This window comes from Carcharhinus amblyrhynchos, chromosome 8 (genome assembly GCF_965287045.1).
Source record: "Carcharhinus amblyrhynchos chromosome 8, sCarAmb.v2.hapA, whole genome shotgun sequence".
Taxonomy (NCBI): Eukaryota; Metazoa; Chordata; class Chondrichthyes; order Carcharhiniformes; family Carcharhinidae; genus Carcharhinus; species Carcharhinus amblyrhynchos.
In genome coordinates this window covers 114,964,606-114,987,119 of record NC_137331.1, presented here as the reverse complement: position 1 = coordinate 114,987,119, position 22,514 = coordinate 114,964,606, and the positions used below count along the sequence as shown (strand labels likewise).

Below are 22,514 nucleotides of genomic sequence, written 5' to 3'. Positions count from 1 at the left end.
GGGGGATGGTAAACCCAGCTTGTAAGGTGTACTTTTCAGATCTCTAGGTATCAAATGACCTTGTGACATTAAAGTGCTCTACAGCATTGAATGCACCTACATGTACCTCCGGGATAGTAAGCAGAAGTTTTCTTCAGAGGATTTCAATGCGGAAAGGTTGACTGGCAGTAATTTCAATTTCAGTAAATCAAAAATAAGGAAAATTTGTGGGGGTAGGGGGGTGTGGATCCCCACATAGTGGACCCAAGAATATGTAGAGCAAGGCAGAAATTGCTGTGTGTAGGAAGTGTGGAAGCACAATTTTGGGCACAAAATTATTCATGCAGTTGCTTCATTTGATTTGATTTATCATTGTCACATATATTAGTATACAGTGAAAAGTATTGTTTCTGGCACACTATACAGACAGAGCATACTGTTCATAGAGAAGGAAAGGAGAGTGTGCAGAATGTAGTGTTACAGTCATAACTAGGGTGTAGAGAAAGATCAAATTAATGCGAGGTAGGTCCACTCAAAAGTCTGATGGCAGCAGGGAAGAAGCTGGTCTTGAGTTGGTTGGTACATGATCTCAAACTTTCCCCGATGGAAGAAGGCGAAAGAGAGTATGACCGGGGTGTATGGAGTCCTTAATTATCTGGCTGCTTTGCTGACGTAATGGTAAGTGTAGACAGAATCAGTGGATAGGAGGCTGGTTTGTATGGTCGATTGGGCTTCATTTACAACCTTTTGTAGTTTCTTGTGGTCTTGGGCAGAGCAGGAGCATTCACTTTTTTGATATTTATTTTTTATTAAATGCTTTTGGTTAATAGTTTTTCTTTAATAAAGGTTGTATAACTAGATCATTCTAAATCTAGGCAGATTGAAAAAAATTGCATCTTTTAATGTCGTTGTAAATATTACTATTTTCTGTTGAAGCTCGATAAATGGGTTTATAAAGAACTCGTTCCTTGGGTTTATATTTTGGGAGCATAAAGATGAAGATAATTTGGTGGAATGAAGGTTTTTTAGTGACTATTTATATTTTTTTCTTTCTCGTTGCTAGGTGGACAGATTGGAAGTAGTAAACAAACGCTATGTCAGAGTAATTTTTTCTCCTGAAAAATTAACTGTGGATGGGGTAAGTTGACTTTATACATTTCTAAAGTTCCATGTGGAGCATTGTTGTAATTTGTGACATGCACTAAGTAAATAACAACAATGACTTCCATTTATATAGAGCCATTATAAAACATTCCAAATCACTTCCAAGGAGTGATTCCAAAGTTTCAGTTGTTAACATTAATTCTGAACAACACCGGACACAGCACCAATCCATGTGGAACTCCACTTCCTACCTTCTACCAGTCTGAATAGGTCCACAGAATCCCTACAGTGCAGAAGGAGGCCATTTGGCCCATTGAGCCTACACTGCCAACAATCCCATCCAGGTTCAATCCCCATACCCCATATATTTACCTTGCTAATTCCCCTGACACTAAGGGGTAATTTAGCGTGCCCAATCAACTTAACTCACACGCCTTTGGACTGTGGGAGGAAACCGGAGCACCCGGAGGAATCCCACAAAGACACGGGAGAATGTGCAGAGCTTGCACATAGGATAGTGACCCAGGCCGGGAATCGAACCCGGGTCCCTGGTGCTGTGAGGTAGCAGTGCTAACCACTGTGCCATTTTCTTTGTAGTTACTCTTTGTCACCACTCTGCTTTCTGTTTTGCAGGCAGCTGTCTATCCTTTCTTCTAACTGTCCCTCACTCCTTGTGAATTGACCTTGCATATTAGTCTATTACTTAATACCTTACTGAAGGCCTTTGGGAATTCGAAGTTTATTATAGCTATGGCATAACCCTTGTTTAATTTGGCCGGGATTCTCCCAAAAAAAATTGCAAATACCGAATTTGTGTGCAAGTGGGAGTAATTCGTGATTTATTTTTGACAGGATTTTCAAAATGAATCTCCCACACTATGTGCATTGCAGAGTGCCTCAAGGAGATTCACACTGAAAATCTGGGGGCAGGGCCCCACCCCTCCTATTACTTGACTTCTAGATTGGACTCCCGATGTCCCCTGTCCCCCTGCCAGCCCCAATCAGCCCCTTCCCTCCCTCTGCCACTGACTCCTATGCAGAGTGACAGCGGGACTCCCAATCCCCACCAATCTCTTCTCTACCGCGTCGCGCCCCCGCCCCGTCCCGTCCCATGGCACTGCTAGATCCCAATGGCCAGTGCCAAGGGCAGCGCAGGGGCTAGGCTAGCAGTGCACAGGAGTCACCCCCCTTACCCCTGACTTTCTGGAGGGCTTCCATGACCTCCTTCACTCCAGCAAGCTCCAGTTCCCCGTTAGCGGGGAGCTGTTGCAAACTCTGCTGGAGTGAACTACTCCTGGCGTGGGGGGGAGGGTGGAGAGATACTAGCGGGCTCAGAGACTTCAGTCCCTGGCCTGCTAATAGGATGCAAATACGATATTAATATTTAAACGGGGTCTGTGCCGAGTAGTGCAGCGGGTTGGGAGAATTGCCCCCTTTGCTTTATAATTCGATCATGAGGCATGGGTGCCAGTGGGAATCCAGCATTTGTTGTAAATTCCTAATTCTCCTTGAGAAGGTAGTGGTAAGCTACCTTCCGGAATCACTGCAGTCCATGTGGTGTGGGTACACCCACAGTGCTGATAGTGAGGAGGTTCCAGGATTTTGACCCAGTGACACTGAAGGAATAATGATGGATTTTCAAGTCAAGGTCGTGTGTGACTTGGAGAGAAACATGCAGATGGTGGGTGTTCTCCAGGGCCGCCTTGCTTTGTTCTTCTTGGTGGTAGTGACAGTGTGTTAGAAGGTGCTGTTGAAGGATACTTGGTGAGTTGCTGCAGCTGATCTTGAGATGGTGTACATGGTAGAAGGAGTGAATGTTTAAGGTGATGCATGTGGTGCCTATTAAATGGGCTGTTTTGTTCATGATAGGATTGAGCTTCTTGAGTGTTTTTGGAAAGCTGCAGTCATCCAGGCCTGTAGTAGATTTTTCATACCAGGTCTCAATTTTGTCTTGTAGTTGATGAACAGGCTTTAGAGTTTCAGGGTGTGCTTGACCTGATGCCTTGAGATTTGATAAGATCCATAGTTCACGTTTGGTTCTCCTAGGATCACTCCCTCTTGACTCTACAGCTAACTCTGATGGGTATGTTCTGCTGGCAGAACAGGACATACTTGTGGATAGTGATGAGGGAGTTTGGGATGTTGATTATGCCAGGTTGTTTCCTGAGTTGTCGGTGGAACAGTTCTCCCAATTTTGGCGCAAAATTGTGGTTTGACCTCACTGAATGGCTTGCTCTATGTTAACTCAAATCCAGTTAAATTAGTCAAGCAAGACTTTCCCTTTTGTACTCCATGTGGGCCTTTCAGTATTTTTTTTTGGTTTCCTCTTTTAGCAGGATTTTGATTTTCTTTCTGATACCAATATTAAGCTGATTAACTTTATACATAGAATATATAAGAGGAAAGAAGTCGTGAGTATTGTTGACAGCTTTGGGTGCTTTAATATTTAAAGGATAAAAAAGCCATAGAACACACAGAATGCAAATTTCAAGTTCTTATATATCTCACATTTTTTGATCATTTAGTGATCAAAAAATGAGATATATGAGAAGAACTTGGGATATTGTGACTAAGTGATTTATGAGCTTGTTTTTAAGTTCTGAAGAATCTTATAGCCTTAAGAGAAAACAATTATTTCCCTCAGTAAAGAATATTGATCAGTTTAATATTTTGAATACTATGCGAGTTGTTTGGAGGATTTCTTTGTACAGTGCTTAGTTTTGAATTTCACTACAATGAACTGACAAAACCACAATAGGCTGAATAGCTTCCTTCTAAACTGTGAAGACCTCGGATTCATTGCTTTTATGTGCAGCATTCTTATCACATCCGTGAAATATTTTCAATCAAGTCATGTAGCGGGTGTTGAATTCTTTCTGCCGGGTGACTGACGAGTTATCACATGCTGCAGCTTTCACTTTGTAGAGCCGACTTAAAATAACACTGCTGACAAGATCCAATCAGTCCTCAGCAAGGACAAATTGGTTAAGAACAACTTCAGTGAGAAAATTTGATTTGAGGAGCTGCCAGCTCATACGCAAAAATAAATGGGGCAGTGAAGGCGGAGGAAAACAGCAGAATGAATTCAGAAACATGATAGAATGATCCCATCTGCCAAACCATGAAATTGAAATGAGCTTGCAGGTGAAGGGAACTGCAATAGAATCTGAATGTATAAATGACTAGGTATGCTAGCAAGGCATCTACATTTACAATCTTTCTTGCAGTATTGCTTTTAAATTCGTTGTAACAAAGAAAATTACAGCATAGGAACAGGCCTTTTGGCCCTCCCAGCCTGCACCCCCTATCCTTCCAGGGACCATATCCCTCTATTCCCATCCTATCCATGTATTTGTCAAGATACTCCTTAAACGTCACTACTGTATCTGCTTCTGCTACCTCCCCTGGCAACAAGTTCCAGGTACCCCCTACTCTTTGTGTAAAAAAAAAAATCTGCCTTGTAGCTTTCCTTTAAACCTTGCCCCTCGCACCTTAAAACTATACCCCCAGTAATTGACTCTTTCACCCTGGGAAAAAGCTTCTGACTATCCACTCTGTCCATGCATCTCATAGTCTTGTTGACTTCTATCAGGTCTCCCCTCAACCTCCGTTGCTCCAGTGAGAACAAACCAAATTTCTCCAACCTCTCCTCATAGCTAATGCCCTCCGTACCAGGCAACATCCTGGTAAATCTTTTCTGTACCCTCTCCAAAGCCTCCACATCCTTCTGGTAGTGTGGTGACCAGAATTGAACACAAGATTCTAAGTGTGGCCTAACTAAGGTTCTGTAAACATAAGAACATAAGAAATAGGAGCAGGAGTAGGCCATCTAGCCCTTCGAGCCTGCCCCGCCATTCAATAAGATCATGGCTGATCTGTCGTGGCTCAGTTCCACTTTCCCGCCCTCTCCCCATAACCCTTAATCCCCTCTCATCAAAAACCCATCAACCCGCGTCTTAAAAATATTTAGCGAGGCAGCCTCCACCACTTCAACGGGCAGAGAATTCCAGAGATTCACCACCCTTTGAGTAAAGAAGTTCCTCCTCAACTCCGTTCTAAACCGCCCCCTCTTTATCTTGAGGCTGTGCCCCCTAGTCCTACTGTCTTTTTTGAGCGGGAAGAGTCTTTCCACCTCTATCCTATCCATCCCATTCATCATCTTATACGTCTCAATGAGACGTAAAGCCGCAACATGACTTGCCAGTTTTTAAACTCAGTGCCCTGGCTGCTGAAGGTAAGCATGCAGCATGCCTTCTTGATGACCTAGACTACTTTAGAAGGCCCATCTGGTATGGAATTGGGGCTGCATATAGATTGGCTCAGCTCCCTTGTCTGAAAGGCCGCAGTTGAGTTTTTGTAATGAATTAGAATAATAGAATCATACAGTGCAGAAGGAGGCCATTTGGTCCCTTGAGTCTGCACCGACCACAATCCCACCCAGACCCTATTCCCATAACCCCATTTACTCATCTTAGATCGTCACCCTGACACTAAGGGCAATTTAGCTTGGTCAATCAACCTAACTCGCACATCTTTGGAATCAGCAACTTTCGTGGTCAACCTTCCTCGTGCCAGGCTGCAACTTATCAGGTTTATTGAATTCATTTTCACAATTTGCCATGATGGGAATTGAGCTTATGATCAAATGGGTTGCTAGTTCAATACTATACCCAGTAGATTAGCGTTGCTGAGATAATGGCCTAGGTTTTGTTGTGGTAATGGCTGCAAAGTGACAGCAACTTCTGGTGTCTGCACATGCGCAGCTAAATGTGGAAATCCAAAAGTTGCTGTCAGTGGTTCTGTACATCTCAGGTGCACTGTTAAAACCCTTACAGACTGAATCAATTAGAAATCACTGAACAAATGGGAATATGCCTTTTACACTAACAGCCCCACTGTAAAATCCCTTGAAAAAAGTCACCCCTTGTTGCATATTATGTATTTGGGGATGTGACGTTTCTCCATTAGAAAAATTAAAAATGTGGATTTTTTTAATATATTAAAGTTTATGATATTTCAGGTTGTACCTTAATCCAATTCGTGTGGCCCAATTTCATTCTTTGTAAACTGAAATCACAAAGTGATAGATAATCATTACGTTTTTCCCTGGTTTGCTATCTATGAGAATACTTCAAAGTGGCTAGTTGCAAACCTTTGTGGTTGACATTGCTGTTTTTAAAGTCCATTTGTGGTGGTGGTGGCTTGGCCAGTGTTTATCGCCCATCCCGAATTGCCCTTGAGGAGGTAGTGGTGAGCTGCCTTCTTAAACCACCACGGTCCATGTGGTGTACATACACCCACAGGAAAAAATTCCAGGATTTTGAGCCAGGAACAGTGAAGGTCCAGCAATGTACTTCCAAATCAGGATGATGAGTGACTCAGAAGGGAACTTATCCCATGTGTCAGCTGCCCTTCTAGATGGTAGCGGTCATGAGTTTAGAATGTACTGCCTAAGGAATTTTGGTGAGTTCCAGCACTACATCTTGTAGATGGGACACACGTGCCTTTGTGCATTGGTGGTGGAGGGATTGAATGTTTGTGGATGGGGTGGCAATCAACAAACTGCTTTGTCCTGGATGATGTCAAGCTTTATGAATGTTGTTGGAGCTTCCATCATCCAGACAAGTGGAAAGTATTCCATCACTCCTAACTTGTCTTGTAGATGGTGGACTGGCATTGGGGAGTCAGGTGGATTACTTACAAAGAACAAAGAACAACCCAGCACGGGAAACAGGCCCTTCGGCCCAACGAGCCCGTGCCGCCGCATCACCCTACACCTATTCTACCCTACATGTCTACGAATGGAACCCCTAACTTAGCCAGATTCAGGGGAGAATAGTGTACTTGTTGCAGGATTTCTCGCCTCTGACCTGCTGTTATAGCTACTGTATTTATATGGATAGCACGGCTCGGTCTTTATTCAGTGCTGATCCTCAGGTTGCTGATGGTGGGGGTGTCATCAATAACACTGCCATGGAATGTCAAGGATGATGCTAGATTCTTATTTGTTGGAAATAGCCATTGCCTGGCACTTGTCTGGCACAAATGTTACTTGCCACGGATCAGCCCAAAGTTCAGGTCTTGCTGCATTTGGACATGGGCTGCCACTGCTGGGATCCCATTGATTTGGTGCCAGGTTTAAACTGATGTTGGGAGATGTGCTCTTAGGCTGATTGGTTTACAAAATTGACACTATTCTCCCCTGAATCTGGCTAAGTTAGGGGTCCATTCGTAGACACGCAGGGTAGAATAGGTGTAGGGTGATGTGGCGGCGCGGGCTCGTTGGGCCGAAGGGCCTGTTTCCCGTGCTGGGTTGTTCTTTGTTCTTTGTTTATAAAGATTGCTTAGATCTTTGTGGACAGCTGACTGCAAGGTCGACAATCTGCAGCAGTGCTTTGCCACTGACTGTAAAATCTGGGTCAGTATGCAATGATTCTGTGTTGGTGCCTGAAGCAAAATCTGAATAGTAACATATGTGTATTTTAACAGACATTACTCATTCTTACTGGTTACTCTGAGTGGTAGTTTATCTTGGAACGATACATGATTAGATTCAGCCTTTTAATCACGGAACTGTCTCAGACCCATCACTCAGGCTGTGCGTTGTTTATTTCTTTCTGCAGTTCTTAAACAAATAATTACTTTGTGAGCATTCTACTATGATATGAGCTTTTGCTAGACATTTTTTTTGTGCTTTGACTCGGTGACTATACATGGGAGCCTTTATAGCATGTGAGGCAAAGTGTGACGAATGTGCAATGTCTAATCCAGGTTAGAATTATGTTAAAACTGAGACAAGCTGTCTCATGCCTGATCATCTTTGGAAAAATATACACTTTGTTGCCTTAGACTATCAACTGATTGAGAGGCAAGCGTTTACTTGGCTCAGTTATGGCTCCCTCTTATGGATCAGAAGTTGTGAATTCAGGAGGACAAGTGCAGATTATCGAGACTGATTTGTCAACACAGTTTTGAAGGAGTGGCACGTCTTCAGAGTTGCCAGCATTAAACTGAAGATACAAAGAACAACCCAGCACGGGAAACAGGCCCTTTGGCCCAACGAGCCCGCGCCGCTGCATCACCCTACACCTATTCTACCCTGTGTGTCTACGAATAGGACCCCTAACTTAGCCAGATTCAGGGGAGAATAGTGTCAATTTGGTAAACCAATCAGCCTAAGAGCACATCTTTGGGGTGTGGGAGGAAACCGGAGCGCCCGGAGGAAACCCACGCAACCACAGGGAGAATGCGCAAACTCCCACAGACACAGGCCCAAATCCATGTATCTGCACAGCTAGCAGTGCTAGTCACCGAGCTGTTGCGGCGCCCGTCTACCGGTCCAGGATCAAGCACACACACCGACACGAAGTACTAGGCCACTCCCGGAACCTCCAAGAGCAGCCCACGCACGACCCACCGTGTGCATGCCCTTCATTTGACAACGAGGTGGACCTCCACCTGCGACCTAACGTAACGCCTCCCTCTTCTTCCTGACCAAGTCTTCAATACCCTCTGTAATCCACGGCTCTCTAATCCTACCTTTCCCATCCTTCTGCTTAACCGGAACATACCTCTCCTGCAACATTTTCATTTTGCCCTTAAAAGCCTCCCACTTGCCAAACGTGGACTTGCCAGCTAACAGTCCCTCCCAATCAGTGTCCTGCAGCTCCCTCCTAATCCGGCTATAGCTCGCCTTTCCCCAGTTCAGCACACTCCCGTTCGGCCGGCACTCATCCCTTTCCATTTTTATCCTAAAGTAGACGGACTTGTGGTCACTGTTAGCCACAGTATTCAAAGAGCGGTGAATATCTGCTGGGATCCTTAACATAAGATCTAGGAGCAGGAGTAAGCCATTTGGCCCATCAATCCTGCTTCACCATTCAATAAGACCATGGCTGATCTTTTTGTAGATTCAGCTCCACTTACCTGCCTGCCTTGCCAACCATTATCCCTCAGCCCACACCACTGTAACAGATTAACAGATCATTTATCGCTTTACTATATGCCATGAACAAACTGACCACTATGTTTATCTACATAAAAGTAAGAAGTCTCACAACACCAAGTTAAAGTCCAACAGGTTTATTTGGTAGCACAAGTTTTTGGAGTGTCGCTCCTTCTTCAGGTGAGTAAAAAAAGTGAGCGACACTCTGAAAGTTTGTGCTATCAAATAAACCTGTTGGACTTTAACCTGGTGTTGTGAGACTTCTTATTGTGCCAACCCCAGTCCAATGGCGGCATCTCCACATCATGTCTACATAACAACAGTGGCTACGTTTTGAAAGTAATTCATTGGCTGTCAATTGCTTTGGGGTGAAATAAGGGCATAAAAGACACTATGTAAATGCAAATTCTTGTTTGCGCTTGTTTGATGTAAAGATTGCGCAGTGTTTATTGTGATATTGCACTTCTGAGATTCCAAACTTCTCTGGGCGGAAAAAGGAATTGAAATTTTTTCCATTTTTAAGCTAACCAGTTTCAATTTTCAGACAATAAACTAATTAGGATGTGACATCTGCTTTCAGTGACAATATAATCAGTTTCATACTTTAATTGCTCACGCTTTGATTTACTTTAAATTTGCAACAGTATGTATGGTTTAACATCGGCAGTGTGGACACCTTTGAGCGGAATCTGGAGACTGCACAGCAGGAACAGGGCATAGAAGGTGAAAATAGGATACCTGTAGTATATTCAACGGAAAGTGATGGGTAAGGAATGTGCCTCTTGATACTTAATTGTTTTATTTAAAAGGGTATGATTTTCACTTTCAGTTTGATTAGGTTTCCTTAATGTCTTCAATTTCTTCCCGTAAATGTTAATTTTCTGTAACAAAAATCAAAATTCTATACATCCTCAATGTTGGAACAATTACTGTACAGTAGAAAGAAATGGCTAAAGGGGTAAACCATTATGTGGGTGGCTTTGTTCTCTTTCCTGGCATACAGCATTACATAAACTAGATGTCCCAACTTGTTGGGACTCTGAATTGGCTTTAATCTGACTTGATTGAATTGGAATAAAGTAAACAAAAAAAAGAATGTTTTTACAAGCCTTCAGCCAAATGTCTTGATTTCTGCGAGAACTGCAATGAATTCAATATATATTTCTAAAGTGTATTTATTAGTGTCACAAGTCGGCTTACATTAACACTGCAATGAAGTTACTGTAAAAATCCCATAGTTGCCACATTCCGGGCACCTGTTCGGGTACACTGAGGGAGGATTTTGCATGGCCAATGCACCTAACCTACATACCTATGGACTGTGCGAGAAAACTGGAGCACCCGGAGGAAACCCACGCAGGCACGGGGAGAAAGTGTGAACTCCACACAGACAGTCACCCGAGGCTGGAATCGAACCCAGGTCCGGGCACTGAGAGGCAACAGTGCTAACCACGAGTTACAGATGAGCTATTATTAGCCTGTTGCGCCTAGACTAGGAAATGAAAATTCAGATCTGATTTTCAACTTATGCTCATATTTGGACTTGCCCGAGAAAGTGAATCCTCCAAGTCTCAGGCAGCCTGTCTTAGTTAAAGGAGATTGTCCAATGAACCCGCACTGTTTTTTCTGGGAAGATTAACCACATTGCAGCTGTAAAGTTATTTGCATGAAGGGATTAACAAAAATTCAGTGTTTCCATTCTCAGCCTCAGTTGATTTTACAACAAAAGTAACTTGTATTTTATATCACTTTTAACATAATGAAACGTTTCAATGCACTTCACAGGAGGTTTACAGAACAAAGTATGACACCAAGCCATTTGAGTTTTTTTTGTACCTTTCTGTACTTTTATTGCAACCAAAAAACCCACTTCAAATTGAATCCAATTCATGGTCCCCATGTGAGGGACACACAAGACCCAAGCTGACATGATGAGACATTGCATCCCATCTTGGGCTCGATCAAATAAGAGATGTTGAACCCCCTCTCGGGCTTGATCTAATGCTTCATGTTAACCCAAAGACTGAGACAGGTGAAGCCTTGGTTCAGCTTCATTGGCTACCCTGATCCGTTACTCTACCCTAGCCTGAGCAGACGTTAGCATACCCCCAGAGCAATGGGCTGCCTCATTACCCCCTTGATCATGGTTTCACCATTGCCAAGCCACGTAAGGTATTAGGTCAGATGACAGAAATGTTGGTCAAAGAAGTAGATTTTAAGATGTAAAGAGGGGAATTCCAGAGCATTCGATCAAGGCAACTGAAGACACACCCATCAATGATGGAGCATTTAAAATTGCCACCATTACCTCATGGCGCCTCTGGGTGCCCTATTTAAAGGACAGCCAGACAGGCATCCACTCCCTGCAATTCCTCCCACCTTTCTGCCTGTCGTGAGAGGAGGATTTTGAACTGGAACTGCTGCCACCCACTCTACACCTGCCACACTTGGAACCCTGGAGCTGCTACCCCCTCCCACACCCACTTGGTGTGCTATTGAGCATCTGATGTCACCCCATTCACAGCAAGGGACTTTGCAAGTGCAAGTGATCCCATGTTTTACCAATGCCCCACTTCAGGTTTTACTCTCGCATGTCTGACCAGGAATACTGGGAGGTCCTGTTTCTGAGTGAAGGTAGCAGGAGACTCTCCTTACTGACAAGGCGACCTGAACGAAAATTGCAGAGACTAGCAGCCTTAGGGTCCATTTGCAAGATAATGCCACAAAAAGGTGAACAACGCAAGTATAAATGGCACGATGTAGTCTCTGAGAAATGGTTCTCGTGGGGGCATCGAGCAATATAAATGTGTGGGTGAAGAGGTAAGCCAGCAGTTTGGGTTCTGGACTTCAGCACCAGATGGAACATGTGGACTGCATGCATGGGTGCCAGCTCATGCTGTGAACAGTTGTACTAGTTGCAGGAGAGCATATGGAATGATGAGAGATAGCATGTTGGCCTTTATTGCAAGGGTTTTGAAGGACAAGAATAGAGAAGTCTTGTTAGAGTTGTGCAAGTTTTCAGTGTATTTGCATCTGGAACACTGTGTAGTTTTGGTCTTCATATTTAAGAAAGGATTTACTTGCTTTGGAGGTAGTTCAGTGAAGGTTCACTAGATTGATCCATTGGATCAGGGTTTCGTCCTAGAAGAGGCTGAGTAAATTAAGTCTTTATTCTCTGGCTGTGGAGAAGTATGAGAGGTGATCTCATTCTGAAGTGACTTTACAGGGTAGAAGCTGGGGAATTGATTCTGCTGGTTGGAGAGTCTAAAACATGGGGGCAAACTCTCAAGGTAAGAGGCTGATCATTTAGGACTGAGATGAGAAGAAGTTGCTTTGCTCAAAGGAATTGGAATCCTCGAAACCAGGTGATACTGGATGCTGCATTGTTGAACATACTTAAGACTGGGATAAACAGATTTTTGCTGTCCCAGGGAGCGGCAGGAAAGGGAGTTGAAGCCTAAGGCCAGCCATGATTGTGTTAAATGGTGGAACAAGCTCAGTGGGCTGTCTGGTGTACTCCTGCTCCTATTGCTTAAGTTCTTGTGGCCTACTTGTGACGCCAGACCCATAGCAATGTGGTTGATTCTTAACTGCCCTCTGCAATAGCCTGGCAAGTGACGCCATTCAAGAAGTTGGAAATGGGCAGTAGCTGCTGGCTCTACAGTGGCATTCTTATTCCATGAAAATTTTTTTTTAAATGACCCTGGAATTGCAAGCTATCGTCTTGTACCCTTCCTAAGTCAATTTCGAGTTCACTGCATCACCCTCAAACCTTACTCCATCACCCTTGCCCTACCTTTGATGATCCTCGATCCAACCACTGTTATTCTTGGTCAACTATTGTCTTCAAGCTGCCCTCCTGGCACCCTAGAAAGCTGCCACCCTTCACTCACCCTCTTTGTTGCTCTCTTTCTGGCACCCTGGAAATCTGCCATCCATCACCCTTCACCCACCCTCTCTGTTACACTCAAATCTGCAAACCTCACCATTCATCTGCTCTCCATCACATAATATCCACCTATCCAAACTTTGGTTTCTTTTCTTGATTGGTATCATCTGATAAACTAAATAAAAAAAGCTGTTCCAAGGTAATTATTAACTTGTAAATTATTGTGTTTTTCTACTCTCTCTCTCTCTTCTCTTCCTCCTCCACCCACACACACACATCATTTTTTGGAGGCACACTTAACAGAAAGGGCATTTGAGGATCTGTTGTCTAGATTGTAGAAACATTACTTACAATACAGGCCTAAGCGTTGGAAGCTTCCCATGGGAAATCATTAACATGAATCTGAGCCGACAATGTCTCAAGCGTTGGCACTCCAGCTCTATCTCAGCTTTCCAGTTATAGTCATAAGTGGTATGAGTCTGAAGATCACAATTTATGAATTTTTCAAGTATATTTCTTTCTAGGTGTTGCATTTTCAGTATTTTGAACATTTGTGTGTTCTCTGCAAATGCCAAAATTGCAAATTAAATGATACTTGATTTATGAAAATGTACTGTTGTGCATTGATTTATCACGTTGCATAAATGCATGGAATAATTTTTGTTCTAATTTAAATACAAAAAAATTGTAGCAGTAGGATTCATCTTAAAAGCCGTATATAAATGACCATTATGGTTGGAACTTATTGGATTCTGAATCTAATGCCATTGAACATATGCCAGCAATTTAAAACGAGGACTATTTTAATTATAAAATGATGTCCATCAAACATATTTTTATTTGATTGCACAATTGTTTATTATTTTGTATTTCTGATGTTCCAAAGTAATTTGTTGCAAAATTCAGAAATGCTGAATTTTTTTAGGCCGCCTTGGGTAAAGTCATTTTTTAAATTAATTCTCAAACTTATATGTTCTAATTTGAATTTGTTGTTTCTATTCATCCCTTAGCTCCTTTCTACTGAGTATGCTTCCTACTATCCTGATCATTGGGTTTCTGCTGTTTACCTTGAGAAGAGGAGCAGCAGGTATGGGCCGGTCTGGACGTGGCATGGGTGGACTGTTCAGTGTCGGTGAAACAACAGCAAAAGTTCTCAAGGATGAAATTGACGTAAAGTTCAAAGATGTGGCAGGATGTGAGGAAGCAAAGTTGGAAATAATGGAATTTGTCAATTTTCTAAAGAATCCCAATCAGTATCAAGAACTTGGAGCCAAAATTCCAAAGGTGAGGTGCCATTTTAACAAAATCCAACTCTAAAATGATGAGATGAGAAACAAAGTGTCAACCTATTAACACAGATTTTACTGTTACTTTAAGATGTCTATTTATCCAGAACTTTGAGGAAAATAAGCTCATAATGTAGTCTTTCTAAATGTGAGCAGGCAATGCAGGATCCTGTAAAAGGAGGTTGAGTGTGGTGGTAGCCTTAAGAGCAATGTGCATTGGATGGTCTCCTATTCCATGTGACGTGCGATCCTCAAGGAAACTATGATAAATACAAGCTACAACATCCTAAACAAGTGAAGGAGTCTGCAGAATATTTTGCTCATCTTCAGGTATAAGCTGCATCTTCTGTAGATCCTTAGTCATGCCAAACAACCTTATTCACTTGGCCCTTTTGCATCAGCATGATGCCTCACTTGATCCTCAGGGCAATTGTCTTTCCTGAACTGTTGCAATTGGTGATAGGCCCTTCTTCTCCTCACTAACACAGATGCATAAGAGAAGTCCGCAAAAAGATATGCTGGTTAGATGGATTGGCCATGTTAAATTACCTCTTAATGTCAGGGGACTAGGTAGGGTAAATGCAAGGGGTTATGACAATAGGGCCTGGATGGGATTGTGGTCAGTGCAAACTCAGTGGGCTGAATGGCCTCCTTCTGCACTGTAGGATTCTGTGTTCAGAGTGAGCGATGCCCCTTTCAGTAAATCACACCATTACACACAGTTCTGTGTTGATGAAGCAAGACTGTCTGCTAAAGCTGTGGTATTCGCTGCAATCTCAGGATTTCTGAAAGTGCAGGCACCACTGACTGCACAGATGCGGCCTTGATAACTCCCTGATCCCCGTGGGATTCGTTAATCGAGAGCGATTGCACTTACCAAAGGTTCGGTTAATCTGTGATCATAGAAAGCAGATCGTGCATGCTTATGCTAGGTACCAAAGAGCTGTCATGACTCTTTACATGTTGAGTCACCTGCAGGTGCCACAGATCTTTGGGAGCCCTCACGGTTTAAAGAACTGGTTTCTCGGTGATAAAACATACTCCCCCCATAGTTGTGGCTAATGATGCCTGTTTGTCGTTGACTGAGTGCATCTGAGGAGAGATGCAATGCGCCACAAGATCCTTAATAGAGCAGACTGTCAACCTCTTAAATATGCATTTTAGATGTTTGGATCAATCAGGTGGGGCTCTCTAATACTCACCGTGAAGGTTGTCCAGCATCATTGTTGTTTGTTGGGCCCTGCATAATGCTGCAAAGGGAGGTTGTTTTGCCTCAGTTATGGAGGAGCTATTCATCTCCTTGGATGAGGATGGTTTTGGAGAGGATGAGGATTCTTATGAGGACACCATTGCACAGGCACATCATGGAAGACGTGCTTGTGACAACCTTGGATACAAGATTCTAGCAAAATAAGGTGAAGATAAGTTGATACAAGTGCAGTTCTCCCCATGTTTCAATGCAGGGAAGATGATCATTTCTATCTTCAACATCTCTCAAAGTGATCAAGCTCGAAATGATAATGGAAGCAAAAGTGACCTTCAATCATAAAAGATGGGGGTTATCCTTGAAAGGTGCAACATGTGACTGCTGTATAAGGGGAAAAACACTCCGCTAGCATTTATTCTTAAGCAACTACACAAAGTGCAGCCCGCCCAACCAAAGCACACAAAAGTTATTGGCCAAGGCAGACCTCAAGAGGCAGGAACACTATTGCACAAGGCATTTCATTCATGTCCATATGACAGCAACTAAACAAGGCAGCTGTAAGAGGAAAAACTTAATGGTTAATGGTTATTGCTTGACCCTTTGAAGGCAGCTCCATCTGGACAGCACCATTCTCCAAACACCAGCTCTCATGCAAGTACGAAAGCAAGGAAGTTATACTGAACTTGTATAAGACATTAGTTAGATCTCAATTAAATATTGTGTATGGTTCTGGGCATCACACTATAAAAAGAATGTTAACGAATTGGCAAGAATGCAAAAGTGGCTTATAAGAATGGCTCCAGGAATGAGAAACTTCAGTTATGAGGATAGATTGGAGAGGTTGGTACTGTTTTCCTTGAAGAAAGTTAAGAGAACATTTCACAGAGGTGCTCAAAATCATGAGGCTGGAAGAATAGATGGGGAAAAACTGTTCCCACTCGTAAAAGCATGAAGAAAGAGAGGGCACAGATTTAAAATGATTTATAAGGTGATCACCAGATTGTGAATCCAAGCCTACTCCAGAACTAGATGACACCAAGGTGTGTGCATCTGTGCTGATGGAGGGTGTGTATGAATGCATTAATAGTTCTGTATTTAAAAGGGCTGATTGATTTGTGCACAAATCGCATGATTTGATGGTGATGTCATTAGGGTGTTTACATAGATTGCTGTTTTACTTTGTTTGTTCTCTGTGCAGGGAACATCTCTGACAATAAACTTTTTACTTTGAAGCCACATGTGCAAATCATGTTATTTTCTTTTTGATAAAACCCACAAACCCTAACATAGTTAGGACATTACAGGAAGAAAATTGGCAACAGGTCAGGATTTTGTTTCATCGAGAACAGATCCTAAGTAGAAGAAAGAAATTGTGGGTCCTCGCACTTTGAATATTAGAAGGCTGGGGAGAAGCAATAACAGGATTAAAGATTAAAATACCAGGGCCAAGGTCAGAGAAAGATGAGATTCCGGGCAGTATCTGGCAAATTTAAAAGAAGAATGGATGCTTTGCTATACGGTTGGAATCTTTTAAAAGGAAGAATATATTCAAGTCAATGGTCTCTGGATTAAAAAGGGAAGTAGTGTGAAGACCAGTTTAAAAAGTTGTTCATGCTTGCAAGAGAAGTTGCTGCTCAATTAGGATCCATGGGCCCTCTCAATTAAGAAAATGAATCATGGAGTTCCTAGGCAGAGCATGTTTGCTACTTTGTACAAGTGAATAAAATAGCAAACGAGTTGCTCGTACCAGTTTTTGTCATTACATTAGAAAGTAAAATCTTCAAGTTGCTCCAGAACTTGGTTCCACCACAAAGCCAGGAATGAAAACTTGCGATGACTTGTCAAAGGTCTTTGAAGAGCATTCATCTCCAAAGCCATTGATCATCCCAGAACGGTTCAGGTTCCACTGAAGAAATCAAGTGGAAGACAAAAGCATTGTTTGGTTTGTGGCAACCTTAAGAAGGCTGTCATGACATTGTGAATTTGATGCGTCATTAGAAGATACTCTTCAGGATCACCTAGATTGTGGTCTCCAAAATGAGCCTATCCAAAGAAGTCTGCTTACTGAATGTGCTTTGACTTTAAAGACAGCAGTAGGAATAATGTCAATGGAGTTGGCTGCTAAAGAGGTTTCACAGTTTGGTGCAGCAATTAACATCCATAAATTAGGGAATGCCCACAAGAAGTCAAAACAGCGACACGCATGTCACACATGTGCCAAAATGGGCCATTCAGTGAGTGATGGCTAGAGCACGAATAGTCAATGCAAGAATTGTGACAAAATGGGTTGCTGCGCAACATGGGTTGGCCAGCTTCCCCTGAGAATATTCAGAAGAATCTGGGCACCTTCAGGAAGAAGAATCAGTTGTGTTCTACCAAAAGAATTTACAATATGGTAGAAAAAAATTGCAACTGTGAAGAGAACATCCATAAATGTGATGAAGAGTTCCAACTGAATGTCTTATCTGTACAGGGTGAATTGCATAGATTTTGGATTCTGAAGTTAAGTGGACAACATATTAGGATGAAGGTTGACATTGGTGCTGCTGTATTATTAATTCCTGAGACTACATACCAACAAAAGCTGAAACATCTTCCTTTAAAACCAGCTGATGTGATTTTAAGAACAAACGGGAAAGAGATTGTGCCATTAAAATGTTATATCATGGTCAATGTAGAGTTGAGTGGACAAAATTATTATAAGGGATAGGATTTATAATCATCTAGAGAGAAATAAATTGATTAGGGATAGTCAACATGGTTTTGTGAAGAAGGGTAGGTCGTGCCTCACAAACCTTATCGAGCTTTTTGAAAAGGTGACCAAAAAGGTGGATAAAGGTAAGGCAGTTGACGTGGTGTATATGGATTTTAGCAAAGCGTTTGATAAGGTTCCCCATGGAAGGTTCTGCAAGGCCAAGGCTACTGCAGAAAATGCAGATGCATGGGATTGAGGGTGATTTAGCAGCATGGATCAGGAATTGGCTAGCTGATGGAAGACAGATGGTGGTGGTTGATGGGAAATATCCAACCTGGAGTTCAGTTACTAGTGGTGTACCTCAAGGATCTGTTTTGGGGCCACTGCTGTTTGTCATTTTTATAAATGACCTAGATGAGGATGTAGAAGGATGGATTAGTAAATTTGCTGACGACACCAAAGCCGGAGGAGTTGTAGACAGTGAGGACGGATGTTACAGTTTGCAGAGGGACATAGATAAGCTGCAGAGCTGGGCCAAGAGGTGGCAGATGGAGTTTAATACGGAAAAGTGTGAGGTGATTCACTTTGGTAAGAGTAACAGGAGTACAGAATATAGGGCTAATGGAAGGACTCTTAGTAGTGTTGACGAGCGGGGAGATCTCGGGGTACATGTGCATAACTCCCTGAAAGTTGGCACCCAGGTTGATAAGGTTGTTAAGAAGGCGTACGGTGTGTTAGCTTTTATTGGTAGAGGGATTGAATTTCGGAGCCATGAGGTCATGTTGCAACTGTACAAAACTCTGGTGCAGCCGCACTTGGAGTATTGTGTACAGTTCTGGTCGCCGCATTATAAGAAAGATGTGGAGGCATTGGAAAGGGTGCAGAGGAGGTTTACCAGGATGTTGCCTGGTATGGTGGGAAGGTCTTATGAGGAAAGGCTGAGGGACTTGAGGTTATTTTCATTAGTGAGAAGAAGGTTACAAGGTGACCTAATTGAGGTATACAAGATGATCAAAGGATTGGATAAGGTGGACAGTGAGGGCCTTTTTCCTTGGATGGTGATGGCTAACACGAGGGGACATAGCTTTAAATTAAGGGGTGGTAGTTATAGGACGGATGTCAGAGGTAGGTTCTTTACTCAGAGGGTAGTAAGGGCGTGGAATGCCCTGCCTGCAGCAGTTGTGGACTTGCCAACTTTAAGGGCATTCAAATGGTCAGTGGATAGGCACGTGGATAACATTGGAATTGTTTAGGTTAGATGGTCATTAGATTGGTTCCACTGGTCGGTGCAACATCGAGGGCCGAAGGGCCTCTACTGTGCTGTAATGTTCTATGTTCTAAAACAATGGAGTTGCCTGTCATAGGTTTGGTGATGGATTGGGCTACATTCACAATCTTTTGTAGTTTCTTGTGGTCTTGGGCAGAGCAGGAGCCATACGAAGTTGTGATACAACCAGAATCAATGCTTTCTTTGGTGAATCTATAAATATTGGTGAGAGTTGTAGTGGACATGCCAAATTTCTTTAGTCTCCTGAGAAAGTAGAGGCATTTGTGGACTTTCTTAACTATAGCATTGGTGTGGAGGGACCAGGACAGGTTGTTCGTGTTCTGGACACCTAGAAACTTGAAACTCGCGACCATTTCCACTTTGTCCCTGTTGATGAAGACAGAGCCACTGCACTTCCTGAAGTCCATGACTATCTCCTTCATTGTGGGAGAGATTATTGTTGTCACACCAGTTCACCAGATTCTTTCTTTCCTGTACTCCATCTCATCATAGTTTGAGATCCGAGTCACTATGTGGTGTCACCAGCAAACTTGGAAATCGAGTTGGAGGGGAATTTGGCCCCACAGTCATAGGTGTTATAAGGAGTATTGTAGGGGACTGAGGACACAACCTTGTGGGGCACCGGTGTTGAGGATGATCATGGAGAAGATGTTGTTTCCTATTCTTACTGATTGTGGTCTGTGGGTTAGGACATAAACTAGATTAAATTATTGAGCATAAAATTTGGATCAATTTACAGTCAATGGCTGAAGGAGCCCGTATGGTGTTGTGTTCAGTTAACTAAAGGCAGAACAGGACTAGGAATTCGGCTAGGTTATAAATGGCACATGTGAAAGATAATTGATAAATTAAAGCAAGTTATTTGGATTATAGAGCGGTATCTTGCCTTGTATCTGTAAATGAGGGATGAATTCTTTACACATGATCTAAAGTGAATTCTTTTCACAGGGAGCTATTCTTACGGGTCCTCCAGGCACTGGGAAAACTTTGCTAGCCAAGGCTACTGCAGGAGAGGCCAATGTCCCATTCATCACAGTTAATGGATCTGAATTCTTGGAAATGTTTGTTGGTGTGGGTCCTGCTAGGGTAAGTGTTTTATTTAGTGTGAATCTATGGTTTAAGAGATTTAATGGTCTTTTATAAATGGCCATTTGTATTCTCTGGAAGAGATCTTCAGAAAAAAAGTCATTCCCAGCCCGAAGGGATGTGCTTAAAAGAAAGAAAGTTTACAATAAAGATGCTAATTCGTCCTTGACTTTTTATCACAAATAGACCCAAATATGAATGTAATTGTAGTGAGAGAAAGAAACCAATAGGATAGTAGATGTGCTCCCTTAAACAATATTAATTGAGTTTTGCATCACAGCTTGACTCAGCTCTGACAAAAGGTCATCCAGACTCAAAACATTCGCTCTATTCTGTCTCCACAGACACTGTCAGAGCTCCTGGGATTTTACAGCATTTTCTGTTGTTGTTACAGCTTGACCAGTATCGGTTTCTGAACATAAAACAGGACTAAGCCATTCAGCCCAAGACTCTGCTTTACTAATCAATCTGTTTGTGTATTCCAAATCTATTCCCTTCATTCCATATCCTGGTGTACCTTTATTCTAACAAAAGGCTATTAAGTTTACTCGTGAAAATATCAATTGATCCAGCATCCACAGTCTTTCAGGAAGAGAATTTCAGGTTGCCACTACCCTTGGTTGGACAACTGATTCTTGATTTCATTCCGAAATGGCCCAGCGCAAATTTTAAAATTGTGTCCCTTTGTTCTGAATTCCTCACAATAAGAATTCCCCTGTTGAATACTTGTAGAATTTTAAACATCTTGATTGGATTCCCCATTCCCTAATAAACTAAAGGTAATGCACATCAGGTTTATGCAGTCCTGTCCTTTTAATTTAACTGTTTGAGGATGGTATGATGCTTGATAAGTTTGCATTTGACTCTGCAGAAGGCCAGTGTGTCCTTCCTCAGGTGCAGGGTTACACAGTGATTAGTACTGCTGCTTCACAGCACCAGGGACCCAGATTTGATTCCGGCTTGGGTTACTGTCTGTACAGAGTCGGCATGTTCTCGCTCTGTGATGCAGCAGTGCGAACCACTGCCACCATGCCATCCATTTAGCATGGCAAATCAACATTTTTGGACTGTATCCATTTTCACTCTACACATCCCCTAGTTGAAACTTTCCTGCTGCTGATCCATTGATACTTTTACTAACTTTTCTGCTTGGCGAATAATCTGAGCCTGATCAGTGTGGGTTTCCTCCGGGTGCTCCAGTTTCCTCCCATGGTCCAAAAGGTGTGCTGGTTAGGTGCATTGGCCATGCTAAATCCTCCCTTTGTACCCAAACAGGCTCCAGAATGTGGTAACTAGGGGATTTTCACAGTAACTTCATTGCAGTGTTAGTGTAAGCCTACTACCTTGACCGTGAAGCACTAGTTCAGCTGGGTTCTGAAACGTAACTTCCTTCCCTTTTGTATTCCAGCTGTCTTGAGTAAAAGCCCAACATTCCATGAACTTTTTATTGCTTTTTGAACGCACACAACCTTTTAGTGATTTCACTATATGGGATTCCAAATTCCTTTCCTCTGAAACACTTTCTCATTTCTTATCATTCATAAAATATTCTAATTTTCTTTCTTGGATCCAAAATGGATACTTCGCACTTCGTCACAGTGATCTCTATGTGCTGCCCTCACTTAATCTGTTGCTTAATAATTTCCTGTTCTCTACACCAATTATGCCTTCTATTTTAATGCCACTTGCAAACTTGGATTGGAACTCTATTTCTTCATCCAATTAACTATTTTGTGTGGTGAAAAGCTGCAGCTCGAGTACTGATCCCTGAGAAGTGCCCTCCTAATCAGAATACATATTCCCTATATCCCTACACGCTGTTTTCTACCACCTAGCTTGAATTATTTTTTACCTAAAGCTGAGGAGGTTGCTAAATTCAGACTTTACAGTCTCAACTTGTGTGAAATACAATTGAACACTGAAATATGCTTTTCACTATTTCTCTTCACCTGTTCGACAAAATTAGTAAGACAAAGGAGAGTACAAGTTTTGCAAACTTTAGGTAGAGTGCAGGGTTTGTGATTTTTAGATGACT

At 42.5% G+C, this 22,514-nt stretch overlaps 1 protein-coding gene across 1 annotated transcript in view; it reads left to right on the top strand.

Moving 5' to 3' along the window:
• Positions 1-22,514, top strand: part of afg3l2 (AFG3-like AAA ATPase 2) — a 74,673-nt gene that overhangs the window by 18,168 nt on the left and 33,991 nt on the right. Inside the window, exons 6-9 of the mRNA XM_080194679.1 lie at positions 1,043-1,117; positions 9,673-9,794; positions 13,928-14,201; positions 20,342-20,479. Coding sequence (XP_080050805.1) covers positions 1,043-1,117; positions 9,673-9,794; positions 13,928-14,201; positions 20,342-20,479 — 609 coding nt within the window. The remainder of the gene's footprint in view (positions 1-1,042; positions 1,118-9,672; positions 9,795-13,927; positions 14,202-20,341; positions 20,480-22,514) is intronic.